At 49.9% G+C, this 20,777-nt stretch overlaps 1 protein-coding gene across 4 annotated transcripts in view; it reads left to right on the forward strand.

The window, feature by feature from the left end:
- The window catches only part of kifc1 (kinesin family member C1), a 59,277-nt gene extending 39,899 nt beyond the window's left edge, over positions 1 to 19,378 (forward strand). For 2 of the 4 annotated variants that reach the window (XM_063047858.1, XM_063047859.1), the window contains 4 exons: positions 1,189 to 1,328; positions 4,218 to 4,291; positions 13,379 to 13,454; positions 19,155 to 19,375. In XM_063047858.1, the coding sequence (XP_062903928.1) occupies positions 1,189 to 1,328; positions 4,218 to 4,291; positions 13,379 to 13,454; positions 19,155 to 19,208 (344 nt within the window). In that variant the 3' untranslated portion in view covers positions 19,209 to 19,375. Of the gene's footprint in view, positions 1 to 1,188; positions 1,329 to 4,217; positions 4,292 to 13,378; positions 13,455 to 19,154 lie in introns of all 4 variants that reach the window. The other 2 variants (XM_063047857.1, XM_063047856.1) reach the window with 2 other exon arrangements.
- The last annotated feature ends 1,399 nt before the right edge of the window (positions 19,379 to 20,777 follow it).

Here is a 20,777-nt window from a genome sequence, read left to right on the forward strand (position 1 = left end):
TGCCAGACACCCGACCACTGTGACTTTCCTCTGTTTGGTCATTTCGCCCTGACAGTATGTAAAGTGGTTTATCTGTTGAGGAAAATGGCCACAGGGCTACACTACACTGGCTCCTTAGCCCCTTTTCCCATCCTGACTGTCGCCCAGTTTGCCGTGTCCTGCACCTTGGGTGTAACTAACTCTCTGTATGTCCTGTCTATCACCCCTTCAGCCTCTGAATGATCTGGAGCTCATCCAGCTCCAGCTCCAGCTCCTCGACACGGTTTGATAGAAGCTGCAGCTGGATGTACTCCTTGCAGTTGTCAGGGACCCTTGAGCTTTTCTCCTTTTCCAGAGTTCTCTGACTGAAGCCTCTCCTCATGGAAGCCTCGAAGAGCCTAAAGACTCAGGACCACCACTCTATCTCTGTCCACTCATGATGGCCGCTGCACTTGCCTCAGCTTCCCTTTAATTTGCTCTCGCTGATCAATCCCAAACACTGACTGGTCGCTGGTTAGGGCTGTACTACGCTGCCGCGATCAGATGCTGCCTCTTTCTACTTGGTCAAATCTCCTCCTTTCAAATTTCTGATGTCTGAATTGGTCGCGAGTCAAAGCTCAGTTACTTCAGAAAAGATGCTCTCTATTCCTGGTAAATCTCCTCTGCACCTTCTCTGAAGCTTCCATGTCCTTCCTAATAATGAGCCGACCAGAACTGAGCACTCCCTAAATCTGTCTTCTCCGGCAATGAGGGTGAACCAGTGGGAGTGCAAAGATGTGCACGGGGGACGTAGCGAATTACTGTGTCCAGTGTTGCTACTCTGACAATGCTGGCTAACCTGAATCACCCCAGAACACAGACTCAGCAAATTGATCCTGATGAATTATTTCCTCCTCAGTCCGTGACCTGTGACGTACTTAATGGTGCGTAGCAAGCTCTGTATCCCGCTGTTCCCACGTTGCAGTCACGGCCCTGTCCACCCAGGCTGGAAATCATCGGGGAAGGAAGTGAAGCAGAACCCAGAGCCATTTCTCATTCTGACTCTGAGTGGGCACCTCCCACAGGTGATGTGTCCTGGCGTTTCCCTGCTCAAAGTACACGCCACTCAGCTCGCTTCAGGTACCCGTCTCCATCTTGCCTCCTGGAGCTGCCCCGGGCGACGTGTGGTGCTGGAGCTTCTGCTCACTCTGCTGTTTTACCCTTTCCTAGCGACCCTGTGCCTAGTGGACTTGGCAGGCAGTGAGCGCCTGACTAAATCGCAGTCGAAAGGTGAACGTCTCCGCGAGGCTCTGGCGATCAACACAAGCCTCTCCTGCCTCGGACGTGTTTTCATGTCGCTCTCCAACAAGGTAAGGCACAGCACGACGGTGGGTTGGGTTTGTTTGTGTCTCATCCCCCGGTCCAGTCTGGAGCATTCCCTTCTCCCTTTCCCCTTTCCAAGTGTTCCAGAGGGTGCAGACCAGTTTCACCAGGATCCAGCGCATGTGCTAAGATGAGGGATTCAGCAAAGCTGGGTTGACTTCTCTGGAGTGGCGGAGGCGAAGGGGGGATCTGCTGGAGGTTGATAAGATTAAGAGAGACGTAGACAGACGGTATCTTTACCCCAGGGTTGAAATGTCTATTTCCAGAGGGCATGCATTGTAGCTGGGAGGCAGAATTTCACAGGAGATGTGAGAGGCAAGTGTTTTTACACGGAGTGGTGCGTGCCTGGAATGCGCTGTCTGGGTGGTGGTAGATGCAGAAACAGTAGAGACGTTTATGTGTGTGTAGTTTAACTGTATGTGTTGCTCCAGCACCTGTGCCATCTCTTGTGTTTAGACTTTTAAGAGACATTTGGATAAGTACGTGAATGTGAGGGAGAGGGGTGGATATGGAGTTTGTGTTGGCAGAGGGCCCTTCGATTACTAATTTAATCAGTTCCGCACAACATTGTGGGCCGAAGGTCTGTTCCTCCACTGTACTGATCTGTGTTTCATGTTCCAAGGTCACAGCAACTCCTTAGCGTAAAGAATATTGTGTGGGAGTTTACCGATCTGTACTGATTATACTCGCTGTCTGATAGTCTGTGGCTGCCTGGTTAAACTCTGTTTCCAGATCCTGTGCTGTTGCTGCTCGTAGCTATGACAGTGGATGATTGGACGATTCAGCTGGGCATTTGTGCAAGTGAAGTAGACTGCGGCTGCAGGGACTGACTACTTACAGGAGTGTGGTGTGTTGGGGTCAGCCCCCTGCTCCCTGACACGTTCCCTCCCTGTGGACCCTTTACCAGGACAGCTCTGGGTGCTGCAGGGACTGACTACTTGCAGGACTGTGGTGTGGTGTGTTGGGGTCAGCCCCCTGCTCCCTGACACGTTCCCTCCCTGTGGACTCTTTACCAGGACAGCTCTGGGTGCTGCAGGGACTGACTACTTGCAGGACTGTGGTGTGGTGTGTTGGGGTCAGCCCCCTGCTCCCTGACACGTTCCCTCCCTGTGGACTCTTTACCAGGACAGCTCTGGGTGCTGCAGGGACTGACTACTTACAGGAGTGTGGTGTGTTGGGGTCAGCCCCCTGCTCCCTGACACGTTCCCTCCCTGTGGACCCTTTACCAGGACAGCTCTGGGTGCTGCAGGGACTGACTACTTGCAGGACTGTGGTGTGGTGTGTTGGGGTCAGCCCCCTGCTCCCTGACACGTTCCCTCCCTGTGGACTCTTTACCAGGACAGCTCTGGGTGCTGCAGGGACTGACTACTTGCAGGACTGTGGTGTGGTGTGTTGGGGTCAGCCCCCTGCTCCCTGACACGTTCCCTCCCTGTGGACCCTTTACCAGGACAGCTCTGGGTGCTGCAGGGACTGACTACTTGCAGGACTGTGGTGTGGTGTGTTGGGGTCAGCCCCCTGCTCCCTGACACGTTCCCTCCCTGTGGACTCTTTACCAGGACAGCTCTGGGTGCTGCAGGGACTGACTACTTGCAGGACTGTGCTGTGGTGTGTTGGGGTCAGCCCCCTGCTCCCTGACACGTTCCCTCCCTGTGGACCCTTTACCAGGACAGCTCTGGGTGCTGCAGGGACTGACTACTTGCAGGACTGTGGTGTGGTGTGTTGGGGTCAGCCCCCTGCTCCCTGACACGTTCCCTCCCTGTGGACTCTTTACCAGGACAGCTCTGGGTGCTGCAGGGACTGACTACTTGCAGGACTGTGCTGTGGTGTGTTGGGGTCAGCCCCCTGCTCCCTGACACGTTCCCTCCCTGTGGACTCTTTACCAGGACAGCTCTGGGTGCTGGAGGGACTGACTACTTGCAGGACTGTGGTGTGGTGTGTTGGGGTCAGCTCCCTGCTCCCTGACACGTTCCCTCCCTGTGGACTCTTTACCAGGACAGCTCTGGGTGCTGCAGGGACTGACTACTTGCAGGAGTGTGGTGTGTTGGGGTCAGCCCCCTGCTCCCTGACACGTTCCCTCCCTGTGGACTCTTTACCAGGACAGCTCTGGGTGCTGCAGGGACTGACTACTTGCAGGACTGTGGTGTGGTGTGTTGGGGTCAGCCCCCTGCTCCCTGACACGTTCCCTCCCTGTGGACTCTTTACCAGGACAGCTCTGGGTGCTGCAGGGACTGACTACTTGCAGGACTGTGGTGTGGTGTGTTGGGGTCAGCCCCCTGCTCCCTGACACGTTCCCTCCCTGTGGACTCTTTACCAGGACAGCTCTGGGTGCTGGAGGGACTGACTACTTGCAGGACTGTGGTGTGGTGTGTTGGGGTCAGCCCCCTGCTCCCTGACACGTTCCCTCCCTGTGGACTCTTTACCAGGACAGCTCTGGGTGCTGCAGGGACTGACTACTTGCAGGAGTGTGGTGTGTTGGGGTCAGCCCCCTGCTCCCTGACACGTTCCCTCCCTGTGGACTCTTTACCAGGACAGCTCTGGGTGCTGCAGGGACTGACTACTTGCAGGAGTGTGGTGTGTTGGGGTCAGCCCCCTGCTCCCTGACACGTTCCCTCCCTGTGGACTCTTTACCAGGACAGCTCTGGGTGCTGCAGGGACTGACTACTTGCAGGAGTGTGGTGTGTTGGGGTCAGCCCCCTGCTCCCTGACACGTTCCCTCCCTGTGGACTCTTTACCAGGACAGCTCTGGGTGCTGGAGGGACTGACTACTTGCAGGACTGTGGTGTGGTGTGTTCTTCCAGCTGGAGTGTGCTGTCATTAATTTGGTGTGTATTTTGGATGAATGTACTGACACCCCTCCCACTGGTTCTGTTTTCCAGGAGTCGCACATTCCTTACCGGAGCAGCAAGCTGACATATCTCCTGCAGAACAGTTTGGGAGGCAACTCCAAAGTGTAAGCTGCCCCCCTCTTTGTACCTGTGGCGGCCATGTCCCACTGTTGCTGCATATGCTACAAATCCTGCCATTAACCCGCTCTTCAAATTCAGATCTCCAGAGTGAATCACTTCACACTTCTCCAGTTTGAACTCCATTCTGCCACGTCTCAGCCCAGCTTTACATCCTGTTAATACCCTGTCGTAACCTACGACACCCCTCAACCAACTTTCATGTCATCTACAAATTTGCGAACCCATCCTTTCACTTCCTCATCCAAGTCAATAAAAAGGAGCCCCAGAACAAATCCTGTAGAACCCCACTGGTCACAGGCAGCAAGCACTACACCGATACCACCATTCTCTGGGCAAACCAATTCTGAATACATGACCAAGTTTCTCTGGGTCCCATGCCTCAGGACTCCCTGAGAACAAAATCCGATTATACCATATCCATGGCTCTAACTTCACCTCTGGGCGTTACAAATCCTCATGGTGGTGAGATGCAACCTGCAATGCTGGCGATCCTGAATCCTTCCACAAATCCTGGTTAATCTAGTTTCCAAGAAGAGTTTGCCCACTACTGTCATAAGATTCATTGGTCTATAATTTCCAGGAGTATCTTTATTAAATTTCTTGAACAAAGAACTAACATTTGCCACCCTGCGATCATCTGGTACAGTTATATACCATTGTGGCCATTGAGGACGCAAAGTCATTGACAAAGGTTCAGCAATCTCTCCCCATGTTTCCCATGGGATATATCCTGTCCAGAACCAGAGACATCTCCCCCCCTCGTTTTCCATGGGGTATGTCCTGTGCAGACTTGGGGACAATAGACAATAGGTGCAGGAGTAGGCCATTCAGCCCTTCGAGCCAGCACTGCCATTCACTGTGATCATGGCTGATCATCCACAGTCAGTATCCAGTTCCTGCCTTATCCCCATATTCCTTGACTCTGCTATCATTAAGAGCTCTATCTAACTTTCTTGAAAGCATCCAGAGAATTGGCCTCCAGTGCCTTCTGGGGCAGAGCATTCCATATATCCACCACTCTCTGGGTGAAAAAGTTTTTCCTCAACTCCGTTCTAAATGGCCTACCCCTCATTCTCAAATTGTGGCCTCTGGTTCTGGATTCCCCCAACATCGGGAACATGTTTCCTGCCTCTAGCGTGTCCAATCCCTTAATAATCTTATATGTTTCAATCAGATCCCCTCTCATCCTTCTAAATTCCAGTGTATACAAGCCCAGTCGCTCCAATCTTTCAACATATGACAGTCCCGCCATCCCGGGAATTAACCTTGTGAACCTACGCTGCACTCCCTCAATAGCAAGAATGTCCTTCCTCAAATTTGGAGACCAAAACTGTACACAGTACTCCAGGTGTGGTCTCACCAGGGCCCTGTACAACTGCAGAAGGACCTCTTTGCTCTTGTACTCAATTCCCCTTGTTATGAAGGCCAGCATGCCATTAGCTTTCTTCACTGCCTGCTGTACCTGTATACTTACTTTCAGTGACTGATGTACAAGAACACCTAGATCTCATTGTACTTCCCCTTTTCCTAACTTGACTCCATTTAGATAGTAATCTGCCTTCCTGTTCTTGTCACCAAACTGGATAACCTCACATTTACCCACAATAAACTGCATCTGCCCACTCACCCAACCTGTCCAAGTCATCCTGCATTATCTCAAAATCCTCTGCACATTTCACACTGCCACCCAGCTTTGTGTTATCTGCAAATTTGCTAATGTTACTTTTGATCCCTTCATCTAAATCATTAATGTATATTGTAAATAGCTGTGGTCCCAGCACTGAGCCTTGCGGTACCCCACTGGTCACCGCCTGCCATTCTGAAAGGGACCTGTTAATCCCTACTCTTTGTTTCCTGTCTGCCAACCAATTTTCTATCCCTGTCAGTACCCTACCCCCAATACCATGTGCTCCAATTTTGCCCACTAATCTCCTATATGGGACTTTATCAAAGGCTTTCTGAAAGTCCAGGTACACTACATTCACTGGCTCTCCCCTGTCCATTTTCATAGTTACATCCTCAAAAAATTCCAGAAGATTAGTCAAGCACGATTTCCCCTGTGTAAATCCATGCTGACTTGGACCGATCCTGTTACTGCTATCCAGATGTGCTGCTATTTCATCCTTTATAATTGACTCCAGCATCTTCCCCACCACCGATGTCAGGCTAACTGGTCTATAATTCCTTGTTTTCTCTCTCCCTTTCTTAAAAAGTGGGATAACATTAGCTACCCTCCAATCCACAAGAATTGATCCTGAATCTATAGAACATTGGAAAATGATTACCAATGCGTCCATGATTTCTAGAGCCACCTCCTTAAGTACCCTGGAGTGCAGACCATCAGGCCCTGGGGATTTATCAGCCTTCAGACCCAACAGTCTATCCAACACCATTTCCTGCCTAATGTGAATCTCCTTCAGTTCCTCCGTTACCCAGGTCCTCTGGCCACTATTACATCTGGGAGATTGTTTGTGTCTTCCCGATTGAAGACAGATCCAAAGTACCTGTTCAGCTCGTCTGCCATTTCTTTGTTCCCCATAATAAATTCACCTGTTTCTCTCTTCAAGGGCCCAATTTTGGTCTTAACTATTTTTTTCCTTTTCACATACCTAAAGAAGCTTTTACTATCCTCCATTATATTCTTGGCTAGTTTACCTTCGTATCTCATCTTTTCTCCCCGTATTGCCTTTTTAGTTACCTTCTGTTGCTCTTTAAAAGTTTCCCAATCCTCTGGCTTCCCACTCATCTTTGCTATGTTATACTTCTTCTCTTTTATTTTTATACTGTCCCTGACTTCCCTTGTCAGCCGCGGTCGCCCCTTACTCCCCTTAGAATCTTTCTTCCTCTTTGGAATGAACTGATCCTGCAGCTTCCGCATTATTCCCAGAAGTACCTGCCATTGTTCCACTGTCATCCCTGCTAGGGTATCTTTCCAGTCAACTTTGGCCAGCTCCTCCCTCATGGCTCCATAGTCCTCTTTGTTCAACTGCAATACTGACACTTCCGATATTCCCTTCTCCCTCTCAAACTGTAGTTTAAAACTTATCATATTATGGTCACTACCTCCTAATGGCTCCTTTACCTCAAGTTCCCTGATCAAATCCGGTTCATTGCACAATACTAAATCCAGAATTGCGTTCTCCCTGGTAGGCTCCATTACAAGCTGTTCTCAGAATCCATCTCGGAGGGACTCCACAAACTCCCTTTCTTGTGATCCAGTACCAACCTGATTTCTCCAGTCTACCTGCATGTTGAAATCCCCCATAACAACTGTAGCATTACCTTTGCGACATGCCAATTTTAACTCTTTATTTAACTTACACCCTACATCCAGACTACTGTTTGGGGCCTGTAGATAACTCCCATTAGGGTCTTTCTACCCTTAGAATTTCTCAGTTCTATCCATACTGACTCTACGTCTCCTGATTCTATGTCCCCCCTCGCAAGGGACTGAATATCATTCCTCACCAGCAGAGCCACCCCACCCGCTCTGCCCATCCGTCTGTCCTTTCGATAGGACGTATACCCTTGAATATTCATTTCCCAGGCCCTGTCCACTTGAAGCCATGTCTCTGTTATTCCCACAACATCATACTTACCAATTTCCAACTGATCCTCAAGCTCATCCACTTTATTTCTTATACTTCGTGCATTCATATACGATACTTTTAATCCATTACTCCCCTCACCTTTCACATCGATTCCTATTGCTCTTGGCCATACTCTCCGATCTCTTCCTGAGCTTTCTGTCCCGTTAATTCTGTTGTCTTTCTTAACTTTCCTTATTCTCTCTTTCCCTTTAACTCCATCCTTATATTTCCTCTCCTTCCCCCCCCCCCATTACTTAATTTAAACACACCCGTGTAGCAGTGGCAAACCTGCCTGCCAGAACGCTGGTCCCCCGCCTGTTAAGATGCAACCCGTCCCTTCTGTACAATTCACCCTTGCCCCAAAACAAATCCCAGTGGTCTAAGAATCTAAATCCCTGCTCCCTGCACCAGCTCCTCAGCCACACATTCAGATCCCCTATATCCCTCTTCCTGCCCTCACCAGCACGAGGAACTGGAAGCAAACCGGAGATAACTATCCTGGAGGTCCTGCTTTTCAGCCTTCTTCCGAGTTCTGTGAAGTCACGCTGCAGAATTTCTTTCCTCATCCTCCCGACATCTCTCCCTCTGTCTCCCCAGGGACGTCTATCCAGATGTTTTTCTAAAGTTCCAGCTCAGACTGTTCTACTCTGTTATTGGTGAATAATATCAAAGTATTCATTAAGGTCCTCTCCTACCTCCTCCAACTGCAGGAACTCGTTTCCTCTTCTATACCTGACTGGGCTTCCCCTCGCTTTTGTCATCCTGTTCTTCATGTACGTGTAGAACGTCTTGGCATTTTCTTCAATCCAACTTGCCAGTCACTTCTCACATTCCCTTCTATCTAAATCCTCTGGTCGCCTCACTACAGGAAGGATGTGGAAACCATGGAAAGGATGCAGAGGAGATCTACAAGGATGTTGGCTGGATTGGGGAGCATGCCTGATTAGAACAGGTTGAGTGAACTTGGTCTTTTCTCCTTGGAGCGACAGAGGGTGAGAGGTGACCTGATAGAGGTGTATAAGATGATGAGAGGCATTGATCATGTGGATAGTCGGAAGCTTTTTCCCAGGGCTGAAATGGTTGTCACAAGGGGACACAGGTTTAAGGTGCTGGGGAGTAGGTACAGAGGAGATGTCAGGGGTAAGTTTTTTACACAGAGAGTGGTGAGTGCGTGGAATGGGCTGCCGGCAACTGTGGTGGAGTTGGATACGACAGGATCTTTTAAGGGACTTTTAGATAGGTACATGGAGCTTAGTAAAATAGAGGGCTATGGGTAAGCCTAGTAATTTCTAAGGTAGGGACACGTTTCGCGCAACTCTGTGGACCGAAGGGCCTGTATTCTGTTTGTAGGTTTTCTATGTTTCTGTGCTCTATCTCCATTCTCAAACTCCTTCCTGGCTACATTTTAACTCTCTAAGACCCTGTTCCTAAACTTCCAAGACCCCGTTCTTGCTTCCTAAACTGTAAGTAAGCTGCTTTCTTCCTTTGACAAGATGGTTGACATCTCTTGCTAACTATGATTCCTTCACCCTACCATCCTTTCCCTGTCTCAATAGGAGAAACCTACTCAGAACCCCCTGTAGGTGCTCCCTTAACAACCTGCACATCCATTGTGAGAGCTGTCATAGATCGGGGGAGTGTTTTGTGGGGCATCAAGCAGGATTTCCTGAGTGGAAACCATTTTAATTCCAGTCCCAGTCTCATTCTGACAAGTCAGACCATGCCCTCCTCGGGATGGAGCAGGAACACCTTGTTCTATCTTTTACATTTCTCTCATTTCTAATCATTTCTCCCCTTACTCTTCTCTCTTCTTTCATTCTCCACTTTGGATCACGTCTTAGCTCCTCTCCTCACCTGTCTATCACCTCCCTCTGGTGCTCGTCTTCCTTCAGTCCCTCCCGTGGTCCACTATCCTCTCCTATCGGATTCCTCCTCCTGTTGCCCCCCCCAGCTTTTTACTCCATCCCCCTTCTCCACCCACCTGTCTCCTAGTTTGTCCTCCTTCCCCCCCACCCCCTTCTTATTCTGGCTCTGCCCCCTTCCTTTCCAGTCCTGATGAAATAAACTATCCCAAAACATCAACTATTGATTCATTTCCATGGGTGCTGCCTGACCTGCTGAGTTCCTCCAGCATTTTGTGTGTGTTGCTGTGAACCCCCACATTTCCCTGGGTGCACCTTTTCCCAATTTATGCTCCCAGGCTCCTGTCTAACAACATGATAATATCCCCATGCCAATGAAATACTTCCCCATACCATCGGCTCCTATCCCTCTCCAATCCTCAGTGAGTTGCGCCCACCGAGAGTTCGGATGTCCCACGTGCCTCATTGCTTGGTACCAGGTGCAGAATGGCCTCTCCTCTCGTCGGCCTGTCTACGTATTGTGTCAGGAGTCCTAACAAACTCTGCCCCATCTGAACCTTTGCCGCCAAGGAGCTGCCATTGGTATTCGGGAAATTGAAGTCACACGTGACAACCTGTTATCTGTTTCCCAGAGTCTCTGCTGCTATTGGGTGGTCTATCGAATACTCCCAGTGGAGTTACTGCTCCCTTCCTCTTTCTGACCGCAGCCTCACTGACTCAGTAGAAGATCCCTCCGTGACGTCCTCCATTTCTGCAGCGGTGGTACTATCCCTGATTGGCAATGCACTGCCCACCTCTTTGACCTCCCTCCCTCCCTCCCTTTTAGACGGCCTGGCACATCCAGCAGCCATTCCTGCCCTTTCCTCTGTGTCGGTCACAGTCTTGTAGCTCCATGTAGTGACCCACGCAGACTCTAAGTTCATCACCCTTGTTCCTGATACTTCACTTCAATTCATCCGCTGACTGCAATTTTGCCTAATCACCGGCCTGTCCTTCCTGAGTCTCACTGCACACTGTATCCACCTGTACACCAGCCTTCCCAACCTCTGACCTATTGCTCCAGGTCCCATCTCCCTGTCAGATTCGTTTAAACCTTCCCCAACAGCTCTGGCAAACCTGTCCACAAGGACATTGGTTTTCCTCGGCTTCATCTGTAACCCGTCCTTTGGGCTGTATCTTCCCCTGAAGAAGTCCCAATGATCTATAAATCTGATCCCCTGCCCCTGCACTGATCCCTCTGCCACTCATTCACCAGCCAGATCATTCTATTCATCCTCACTGGCACGTGGGGCAGGGGGCAATCCAGAGATTACCACCCTGAAAATCCTACTTTTCAGTTTACTGCCCAACTCCCTATATTCTCTATTCAGGACCTTTTTTTAACCTATATTGTTGGTACCAATATATACCCTAACTTTCAGCTGTTCATCGTCTCCCTTTAGGAAGATGTTGACCCAATGCGAGATCATAAGAGACAGGAGCAGGATGCAGCTCTGTATCATGGCTGCTCCATTTTCCTCTCGACACCATTCTCCGGCCTTCGCCCCATAATCACTGACATCCTGACCAATCAAGGACCTATCAATCTCTGCCTTAAATACACCCAGTGTCCCGGCCTCCACAGCTGCCTGTGGCAATGAATTCCACAGATTTCCCACCCTCCAGCTAAAGAAATTCCTCCTCATCTCTGCTCTAAATGGATGTCCCTCTGTTCTGAAGCCCTGTCCTCTGGTCTTAGACTCCCCCATAATAGGAAACATCCTCTTCACATCGACCCTATCAAGGCCTTTCGATGTTTGATAGGGTTCAACAATAGGTTTCCCCTCTCCCTCATTCTTCTGAATTCCAGTGAATACAGGCCCAAAGCCATCAAACACTCATTGTATGAGCCTTTGTATGACTCAACCTGCAAATTAACCTCATAGGGTCACTCAAGCTCTTTGCACCTCGGATTTTTGAAATTTCTCTCCCGTTGAGAAAACAGTCTATGCCTTTATCCCTCATACCAAAGTGCACTTCCTTCCCATCACTGTATTCAATCTGCTGTTTCTTTGCCCATTCTCCAAAGCTGTCTAAGTCCTTCTGTTTCCTCAACACTGCACATCTTCCTCATATCTTCTGCAAACCTGCCCACAAAGCCTTCAATTCCATCATCCAAGTCATTGACGTGCAATGTAAAAAGAAGCGGAACACCAGCAGTCAATCTGAAAAAGCTCCCTTTACTCCTATTCTTTGTGTCCGGAACCCTTCTTGAATTTAGTGATTCTTGAAATGCTTCCACAGTCTCTACCTTCAGATCTTCAGTTTCCCAAGTCCCTTCTCCCTAGTAATGGCAACTGCACTCACTTCTGCCCCCAACACCCTCAAACTTCTGGCATACTGCTTGTGTCTTCCACAGTGAAGACTGATACAAAATACTTGTTCATTTCATCTACCATTTCCCTGTCCGCCATTACTACCTCTTCAGCATCATTTCCAGTGGTCTGATATCCACTCTTGCCTCACTTTTACACTATATATTTGAAAATCCTTTGGAATCCTCTTTGATATTATTAGCTGTCTTACCTTCATATTTCATCTCTTATGGCTTTTTTAGTTTCCTTCTGTTGGTTTTTAAAATATTCTACTTTTCCACTAATGATGTTCCCTGTCTTTGGCTTTTATGTTGCCATCGACTTCCCATGTCAGCAATGGTTGTGTCATCTTTCCTTTAGAATCCTTCTTCATCTTTGAGATGTATATATCCTGTGCCTTCCAAATTGCTACCAGAAATTCCAGCTGTTGCTGCTCTGCCGTCATCCCTGCTAGTGTCCCCTTCCAACCAACTTTGGCCAATGCCTCTCTCTAGCCTCTGAAATCTCCCATACTCCACTGCAATATTGAAACATTTCACTTTAGATAGATAGATGAGTTACTGATCGCAAAGGAAATTAAAGTGTCATAGATTACAAATATTAGAACAGAAGTAAGAAAGAATAAAAATAATAATAAATTTAAAAAGTGCTTCTCTCTCAAATGGCAGGATGAATTCTATCATATTATGATTGCTGTCTCCAAAGGGTTCCTTAAGCTTCCTAATCAAATCTAGGTCATTGGAGAACACCCACTCCAGATAGCTGAGCCCCTACAGGTCTCAACCATGAGCTGCTCTAAAAAGCCATCTGGGCACTCTTTGCATCCAGCACCAACCTGATTTTCCCAATCTATCTGCACATTGAAATCCCCCAGGACTATTGCAACATTGCCTTGTCTAACTCCTGTTGTAACTCTCATCGGGGTCTGTATACCCTTGCTGCCTTGCAGATCTCTAGATCTGCCATAAAGAGCACATCACAGACCTTGGATCCATTCTGACTGCTCTAATTAGACAAAGAACGAGAAATCTGACAGTAATCTCAGCCTGGCCTGCGCCTCTTCTCACAGAAACCTCAAGGTGCTCCACCCTGACCCTGTCCGCTTGGGCCCTGGACGCGCCAGTTAAGCCTGACTTTTTTTTTAATTGGCTCTTGCCAAGTGCCCATTATCCAAAACTATCTCCAGAATGTCCCGAAAATCTAGCATTAAACTCCATAAGTGACTGTCTCAGATCTGGATTGTAATTGGAACTTGTATCTTGCAGGCTGATGTTCGTGAATGTGTCTCCTCTGGAAGAAAATTTCAGTGAATCACTGAATGCCTTGCGTTTTGCCTGTCAGGTAGGCTAACTGTTCTCAGCTTGGGAGAGAATGTGAGTGGCAAGGTGAGGTCTGTGGGCGATAGCAAAACTGGTGGGATGCAGAGGGTGAAAGGTTACCAGGGCTACAACAGGATCTAGGTGAACAGGGGTACGGGCCACAGATCAATATTTCATTGATCCCAAAGGAAATGGCAGTGTCACAGAAGCATTACAAGTGCACAGGTATACAAATATTAAATGAGAAGAAAGAAAGAATTAAAAAATAAGTTGCCCTCTGCTCTGGCTATAGGTTGACTCATTACAGAGAAACATAGAAACATAGAAAATAGGTGCAGGAGTAGGCCATTCGGCCCTTCAAGCCTGCACCGCCATTTATTATGATCATGGCTGATCATCCAACTCAGAACCCAGCCTTCCCTCCATACCCCCTGACCCCTGTAGCCACAAGGGCCATATCTAACTTCCTTTTAAACATAGCTAATGAACTGGCCTCAACAGTTTGCTGTGGCAGAGAATTCCACAGATTCACCACTCTCTGTGTGAAGAAGTTTTTCCTAACCTCGGTCCTAAAAGGCTTCCCCTCTATTCTCAAACTGTGACCCCTCGTTCTAGACCTCCCCAACATCGGGAACAATCTTCCCGCATCTAGCCTGTCCAATCCCTTTAGGATCTTATACGTTTCAATCAGATCCCCCCTCAATCTTCTAAATTCCAACGAGTACAAGCCCAGTTCATCCAGTCTTTCTTCATATGAAAGACCTGCCATCCCAGGAATCAATCTGGTGAACCTTCTTTGTACTCCCTCTATGGCAAAGATGTCTTTCCTCAGATTAGGGGACCAAAACTGCACACAATACTCCAGGTGTGGTCTCACCAAGGCCTTGTACAACTGCAGTAGTACCTCCTTGCTCCTGTACTCGAATCCTCTCGCTATAAATGCCAGCATACCGTTCGCCTTTTTCACCGCCTGCTGTACCTGCATGCCCACTTTCAATGACTGGTGTATAATGACACCCAGGTCTCGTTGCACCTCCCCTTTTCCTAATCGGCCACCATTAAGGTACCCCACTCCTCAGAAAGGAACAGCGTGTGTGTGAGTGGATTTTAGGTGAGTAGGGGGTTGCACAGGTCCAGACCCACCCTCTCGACATTCCCTCCTGATCCAGTGGCATGGTGGGGTCCAAGACGGCTGGGGGAAGTTCTGTTGCGGTGAATGGCCAGACCAAGCTTCGATGCGAGGGATGCCCTTTCCGCGCTTCACGGCACGTGTTTGCTAGATGGCCGTTGACCCTACGAGAGGGTTCATCCACCCTTTGACAGGTCTTGTTTTTCATCCTGCAGGGTGTCTGGCCACCCTCCTCACCAGGCAAGCCTGGAGGGGGAGCCGGTTTAGTCGCCGACCACCCGACCACGCGACAGGTAGTACTGGGTTACATGGTACCAGTAGCACGCAGACAAGTGACCTGACCAAGTTTTTTACATAGGGTGTCTAGGAATGGGTTGCCAGCGACGCTGGTGGAGGCGGATACGATAGGGTCTTTTAAGAGACTCCTGGACAGGTACATGGAGCTTAGAAAAATAGAGGGCTGTGGGCAACCCTAGGTAATTTCTAAGGTAAGGACATGTTCGGCAGAGCTTTGTGGGCCGAAGGGCCTGTATTGTGCTAGAGGTGTTTTATGTTTCTATGTAACTAACCCAAGAGTGTGGAAAAGATCATGACGAATGTGATTCTGAATCTCTGTGTACGGTGTCATTAATCCGGAGAGTGTGGAAAAGATCGTGGTGAATCTGATTCTGAACCTCTGTGTACGGTGTCATTAATCCGGAGAGAGTGGAAAAGATCGTGACGAATGTGATTCTGAATCTCTGTGTACGGTGTCATTAATCCGGAGAGAGTGGAAAAGATCGTGACGAATGTGATTCTGAATCTCTGTGTACGGTGTCATTAATCCGGAGAGTGTGGAAAAGATCGTGGTGAATCTGATTCTGAACCTCTGTGTACGGTGTCATTAATCCGGAGAGTGTGGAAAAGATCGTGACGAATGTGATTCTGAATCTCTGTGTACGGTGTCATTAATCCGGAGAGAGTGGAAAAGATCGTGGTGAATCTGATTCTGAATCTCTGTGTACGGTGTCATTAATCCGGAGAGAGTGGAAAAGATCGTGACGAATGTGATTCTGAATCTCTGTGTACGGTGTCATTAATCCGGAGAGAGTGGAAAAGATCGTGGTGAATCTGATTCTGAATCTCTGTGTACGGTGTCATTAATCCGGAGAGAGTGGAAAAGATCGTGACGAATGTGATTCTGAATCTCTGTGTACGGTGTCATTAATCCGGAGAGTGTGGAAAAGATCGTGGTGAATCTGATTCTGAACCTCTGTGTACGGTGTCATTAATCCGGAGAGAGTGGAAAAGATCGTGACGAATGTGATTCTGAATCTCTGTGTACGGTGTCATTAATCCGGAGAGAGTGGAAAAGATCGTGACGAATGTGATTCTGAATCTCTGTGTACGGTGTCATTAATCCGGAGAGTGTGGAAAAGATCGTGGTGAATCTGATTCTGAACCTCTGTGTACGGTGTCATTAATCCGGAGAGAGTGGAAAAGATCGTGGTGAATCTGATTCTGAACCTCTGTGTACGGTGTCATTAATCCGGAGAGAGTGGAAAAGATCGTGGTGAATCTGATTCTGAACCTCTGTGTACGGTGTCATTAATCCGGAGAGAGTGGAAAAGATCGTGACGAATGTGATTCTGAATCTCTGTGTACGGTGTCATTAATCCGGAGAGAGTGGAAAAGATCGTGACGAATGTGATTCTGAATCTCTGTGTACGGTGTCATTAATCCGGAGAGTGTGGAAAAGATCGTGGTGAATCTGATTCTGAACCTCTGTGTACGGTGTCATTAATCCGGAGAGAGTGGAAAAGATCGTGACGAATGTGATTCTGAATCTCTGTGTACGGTGTCATTAATCCGGAGAGAGTGGAAAAGATCGTGACGAATGTGATTCTGAATCTCTGTGTACGGTGTCATTAATCCGGAGAGTGTGGAAAAGATCGTGGTGAATCTGATTCTGAACCTCTGTGTACGGTGTCATTAATCCGGAGAGAGTGGAAAAGATCGTGGTGAATCTGATTCTGAACCTCTGTGTACGGTGTCATTAATCCGGAGAGAGTGGAAAAGATCGTGGTGAATCTGATTCTGAACCTCTGTGTACGGTGTCATTAATCCGGAGAGAGTGGAAAAGATCGTGACGAATGTGATTCTGAATCTCTGTGTACGGTGTCATTAATCCGGAGAGTGTGGAAAAGATCGTGGTGAATCTGATTCTGAACCTCTGTGTACGGTGTCATTAATCCGGAGAGAGTGGAAAAGATCGTGACGAATGTGATTCTGAATCTCTGTGTACGGTGTGATTAACCCGGAGAGGGTGCAGAAGAGATTTCCCGTGTTGTTGCCAGCGATGTTGTGAGAGAGTTTGCGTAGGCTGGGGATGTTTTCCTGATGTGAAGGAAACTGATGAGCGAGCAGGAGAGGTTTCTGAAATGATGAGGAAATGTGGATTACTGGAGAGGGAAGCCTAAATCTAGTCGGCAGAGGTTTAAAGTGAGTTGGGAAACATTTGGCAGTGCTTAGAGGCTGTGGGGTTCGAGGTGACATTGGTATCATGGTTTCCCTACCACTATCACAGTGGTATGGGGGGGAAGGTATTTGAGATGACACTGATATCCCTAACACTATCACGGTGAGGTGGGGGGAGGTATTCGAGGTGACACTGGTGTCGTGGTTACCGTAACACCATTACGGTGGGGTGGGGGGAAGATATTCGAGGTGACACTGGTGTCGTGGTTACCGTAACACCATTACGGTGGGGGTGGGGGGAGGTATTCGAGGTGACACTGGTGTCGTGGTTACCGTAACACCATTACGGTGGGGTGGGGGGAGGTATTCGAGGTGTCGTGGTTACTGTAACACCATTACGGTGGGGTGGGGGTAGGTATTCGAGGTGACACTGGTGTCGTGGTTACTGTAACACCATTACGGTGGGGTGGGGGGAGGTATTCGAGGTGACACTGGTGTCATGGTTACCGTAACACCATTACGGTGGGGTGGGGGTAGGTATTCGAGGTGACACTGGTGTCGTGGTTACTGTAACACCATTACGGTGGGGTGGGGGGAGGTATTCGAGGTGACACTGGTGTCATGGTTACTGTAACACCATTACGGTGGGGTGGGGGGAGGTATTCGAGGTGTCGTGGTTACTGTAACACTATTACGGTGGGGTGGGGGGAAGGTATTCGAGGTGACACTGGTGTGGTTACTGTAACACCATTACGGTGGGGTGGGGGAAGGTATTCGAGGTGACACTGGTGTCGTGGTTACCGTAACACCATTACGGTGGGGTGGGGTGGGTATTCGAGGTGACACTGGTGTGGTTACTGTAACACCATTACGGTGGGGTGGGGGGAGGTATTCGAGGTGACACTGGTGTCGTGGTTACTGTAACACCATTACGGTGGGGTGGGGGGAGGTATTCGAGGTGTCGTGGTTACTGTAACACCATTACGGTGGGGTGGGGGGAAGGTATTCGAGGTGACACTGGTGTCATGGTTACTGTAACACCATTACGGTGGGGTGGGGGGAGGTATTCGAGGTGTCGTGGTTACTGTAACACCATTACGGTGGGGTGGGGGGAAGGTATTCGAGGTGACACTGGTGTCGTGGTTACTGTAACACCATTACGGTGGGGTGGGGGAAGGTATTCGAGGTGACACTGGTGTCGTGGTTACTGTAACACCATTACGGTGGGGTGGGGGAAGGTATTCGAGGTGACACTGGTGTCGTGGTTACTGTAACACCATTACGGTGGGGTGGGGGAAGGCATTCGAGGTGACACTGGTGTCGTGGTTACTGTAACACCATTACGGTGGGGTGGGGGAAGGTATTCGAGGTGACACTGGTGTCGTGGGCAGATGAGTGACGTGGGTTTGTTGGGTCAAAAGGTCCCATTCCCGTGTTGTTATCTCGGAATAAATTTATACGTCTGCCTGAGGAAGGTGTGGTGACTTTTTATCCAGCATAGAGCATATCTTTTCAGCCCACAAAGTGTGCTGCCTAGCAACACACCAATTTAACCTTGGCCTAATCATAGGAGAACCTAAAATTACTGATTAACTTTGGACTGGGAGGAAACCAGAGCCCACACGGTCGCAGGAAGCAGGCAGAAATGTGCTTACAGAGGGCACCAGCATTGAACTCTGAACTCCAACACCCTGAGCTGTAATCATCACTACCCCACGTTTCAGCGCAGTGGGACTGGTACACGGATCGGGGAGCTTCCGTCAGCATCTGGGTTGGATTGCAGGATGGAGGAGGGGTCAGCAGATCACTGAGGGTTTGCTGCAGCCTCCGGGAATATCTGAGGAGCTGGGCTCCATGTGGCTCACTGCATCTTTCAGCTGAGTTAGTGAGATTCTAGTTGCAGTGCTTCTAATCAGGAGAGATGAGATGATCTGCAGTCTAAGATTGCGCTGATGTGCCAGGGGTTATAGGTGAGGTGCAGAGTGTCTAACCTCTCCTGCTTGGGGAAACCCAGCCCCCCATATCTCTATCTTCCCGTCAGAACCTCAAAGATATTAAACTTGAAATGTCATTGTCCATGAAGTGGGGGAACAGGAATATTTCACCCTGTCTCTTCTGGTACCCATCCCTGTCTAGGTGAACGAGTGTGTGATTGGGACTGCACAGGTGAACCGTAGACACATCATGTGAGTGAACTGGTACCCAAAGCCGAGAAATGTATCGCATCTTCAGTAACATTGCGTCTCCTCAATCGCTCTCTTTGCTTACCAGCTCTTGGGCTCTTTTTTTAATTACTATTTCAATCAATTTTATTGGTATTTTAATCAATAAAGATGAATTTGTTATGTCAGCTTGTTTGTGTCTCTCTCTGCACACTGACCCTAACCCTGACCTCAGGACTAGCAGAGCATTTGGATATACTGAGTGTTCATGGCAGCCAGCTTTCTCCTCACGAATTTGTGGGCGGTTGTATGTACAGATTCCAAGCTGTTTTGGTGGAAAAGACACGCTCAAATCATCCTTCCCTTGAAACACTGCACTCTGTTCTGAGGCACGACCTGTCCTGGGGGGAGGTTTCTGCAGGTCGCAGGTCCCAGCTCCTCATTTCTGCTGTGATGGGGTCCTGACTTACCTTGTACAGCAGGCAGTGCCCACCCTGTGCCCTCTGCTCCTTGTACAGCAGGCAGGCAGTGCCCACCCTGTGCCCTCTGCTCCTTGTACGGCAGGCAGTGCCCACCCCGTGCCCTCTGCTCCTTGTACGGCAGGCAGTGCCCACCCTGTGCCCCCTGCTCCTTGTACGGCAGGCAGTGCCCACCCTGTGCCCTCTGCTCCTTGTACAGCAGGCAGTGCCCACCCTGTGCCCCCTGCTCCTTGTACGGCAGGCAGTGCCCACCCTGTGCCCTCTGCTCCTTGTACAGCAGGCAGTGCCCACCCTGTGCCCTCTGCTCCTTGTACGGCAGGCAGTGCCCACCCTGTGCCCTCTGCTCCTTGTACGGCAGGCAGTGCCCACCCTGTGCCCTCTGCTCCTTGTACGGCAGGCAGTGCCCACCCTGTGCCCTCTGCTCCTTGTACGGCAGGCAGTGCCCACCCTGTGCCCTCTGCTCCTTGTACGGCAGGCAGTGCCCACCCCGTGCCCTCTGCTCCTTGTACGGCAGGCAGTGCCCACCCCGTGCCCTCTGCTCCTTGTACGGCAGGCAGTGCCCACCCCGTGCCCCCTGCTCCTTGTACGGCAGGCAGTGCCCACCCTGTGCCCTCTGCTCCTTGTACGGCAGGCAGTGCCCACCCCGTGCCCTCTGCTCCTTGTACGGCAGGCAGTGCCCACCCTGTGCCCTCTGCTCCTTGTACGGCAGGCAGTGCCCACCCTGTGCCCCCTGCTCCTTGTACGGCAGGCAGTGCCCACCCTGTGCCCTCTGCTCCTTGTACCGCAGGCAGTGCCCACCCTGTGCCCTCTGCTCCTTGTACGGCAGGCAGTGCCCACCCTGCGCCCTCTGCTCCTTGTACGGCAGGCAGTGCCCACCCTGTGCCCTCTGCTCCTTGTACGGCAGGCAGTGCCCACCCCGTGCCCTCTGCTCCTTGTACGGCAGGCAGTGCCCACCCTGCGCCCTCTGCTCCTTGTACGGCAGGCAGTGCCCACCCTGTGCCCTCTGCTCCTTGTACGGCAGGCAGTGCCCACCCTGTGCCCTCTGCTCCTTGTACGGCAGGCAGTGCCCACCCTGTGCCCTCTGCTCCTTGTACGGCAGGCAGTGCCCACCCTGTGCC

The sequence above is a fragment of the Mobula hypostoma genome, chromosome 5 (genome assembly GCF_963921235.1).
Source record: "Mobula hypostoma chromosome 5, sMobHyp1.1, whole genome shotgun sequence".
NCBI classification, from domain to species: domain Eukaryota; kingdom Metazoa; phylum Chordata; class Chondrichthyes; order Myliobatiformes; family Myliobatidae; genus Mobula; species Mobula hypostoma.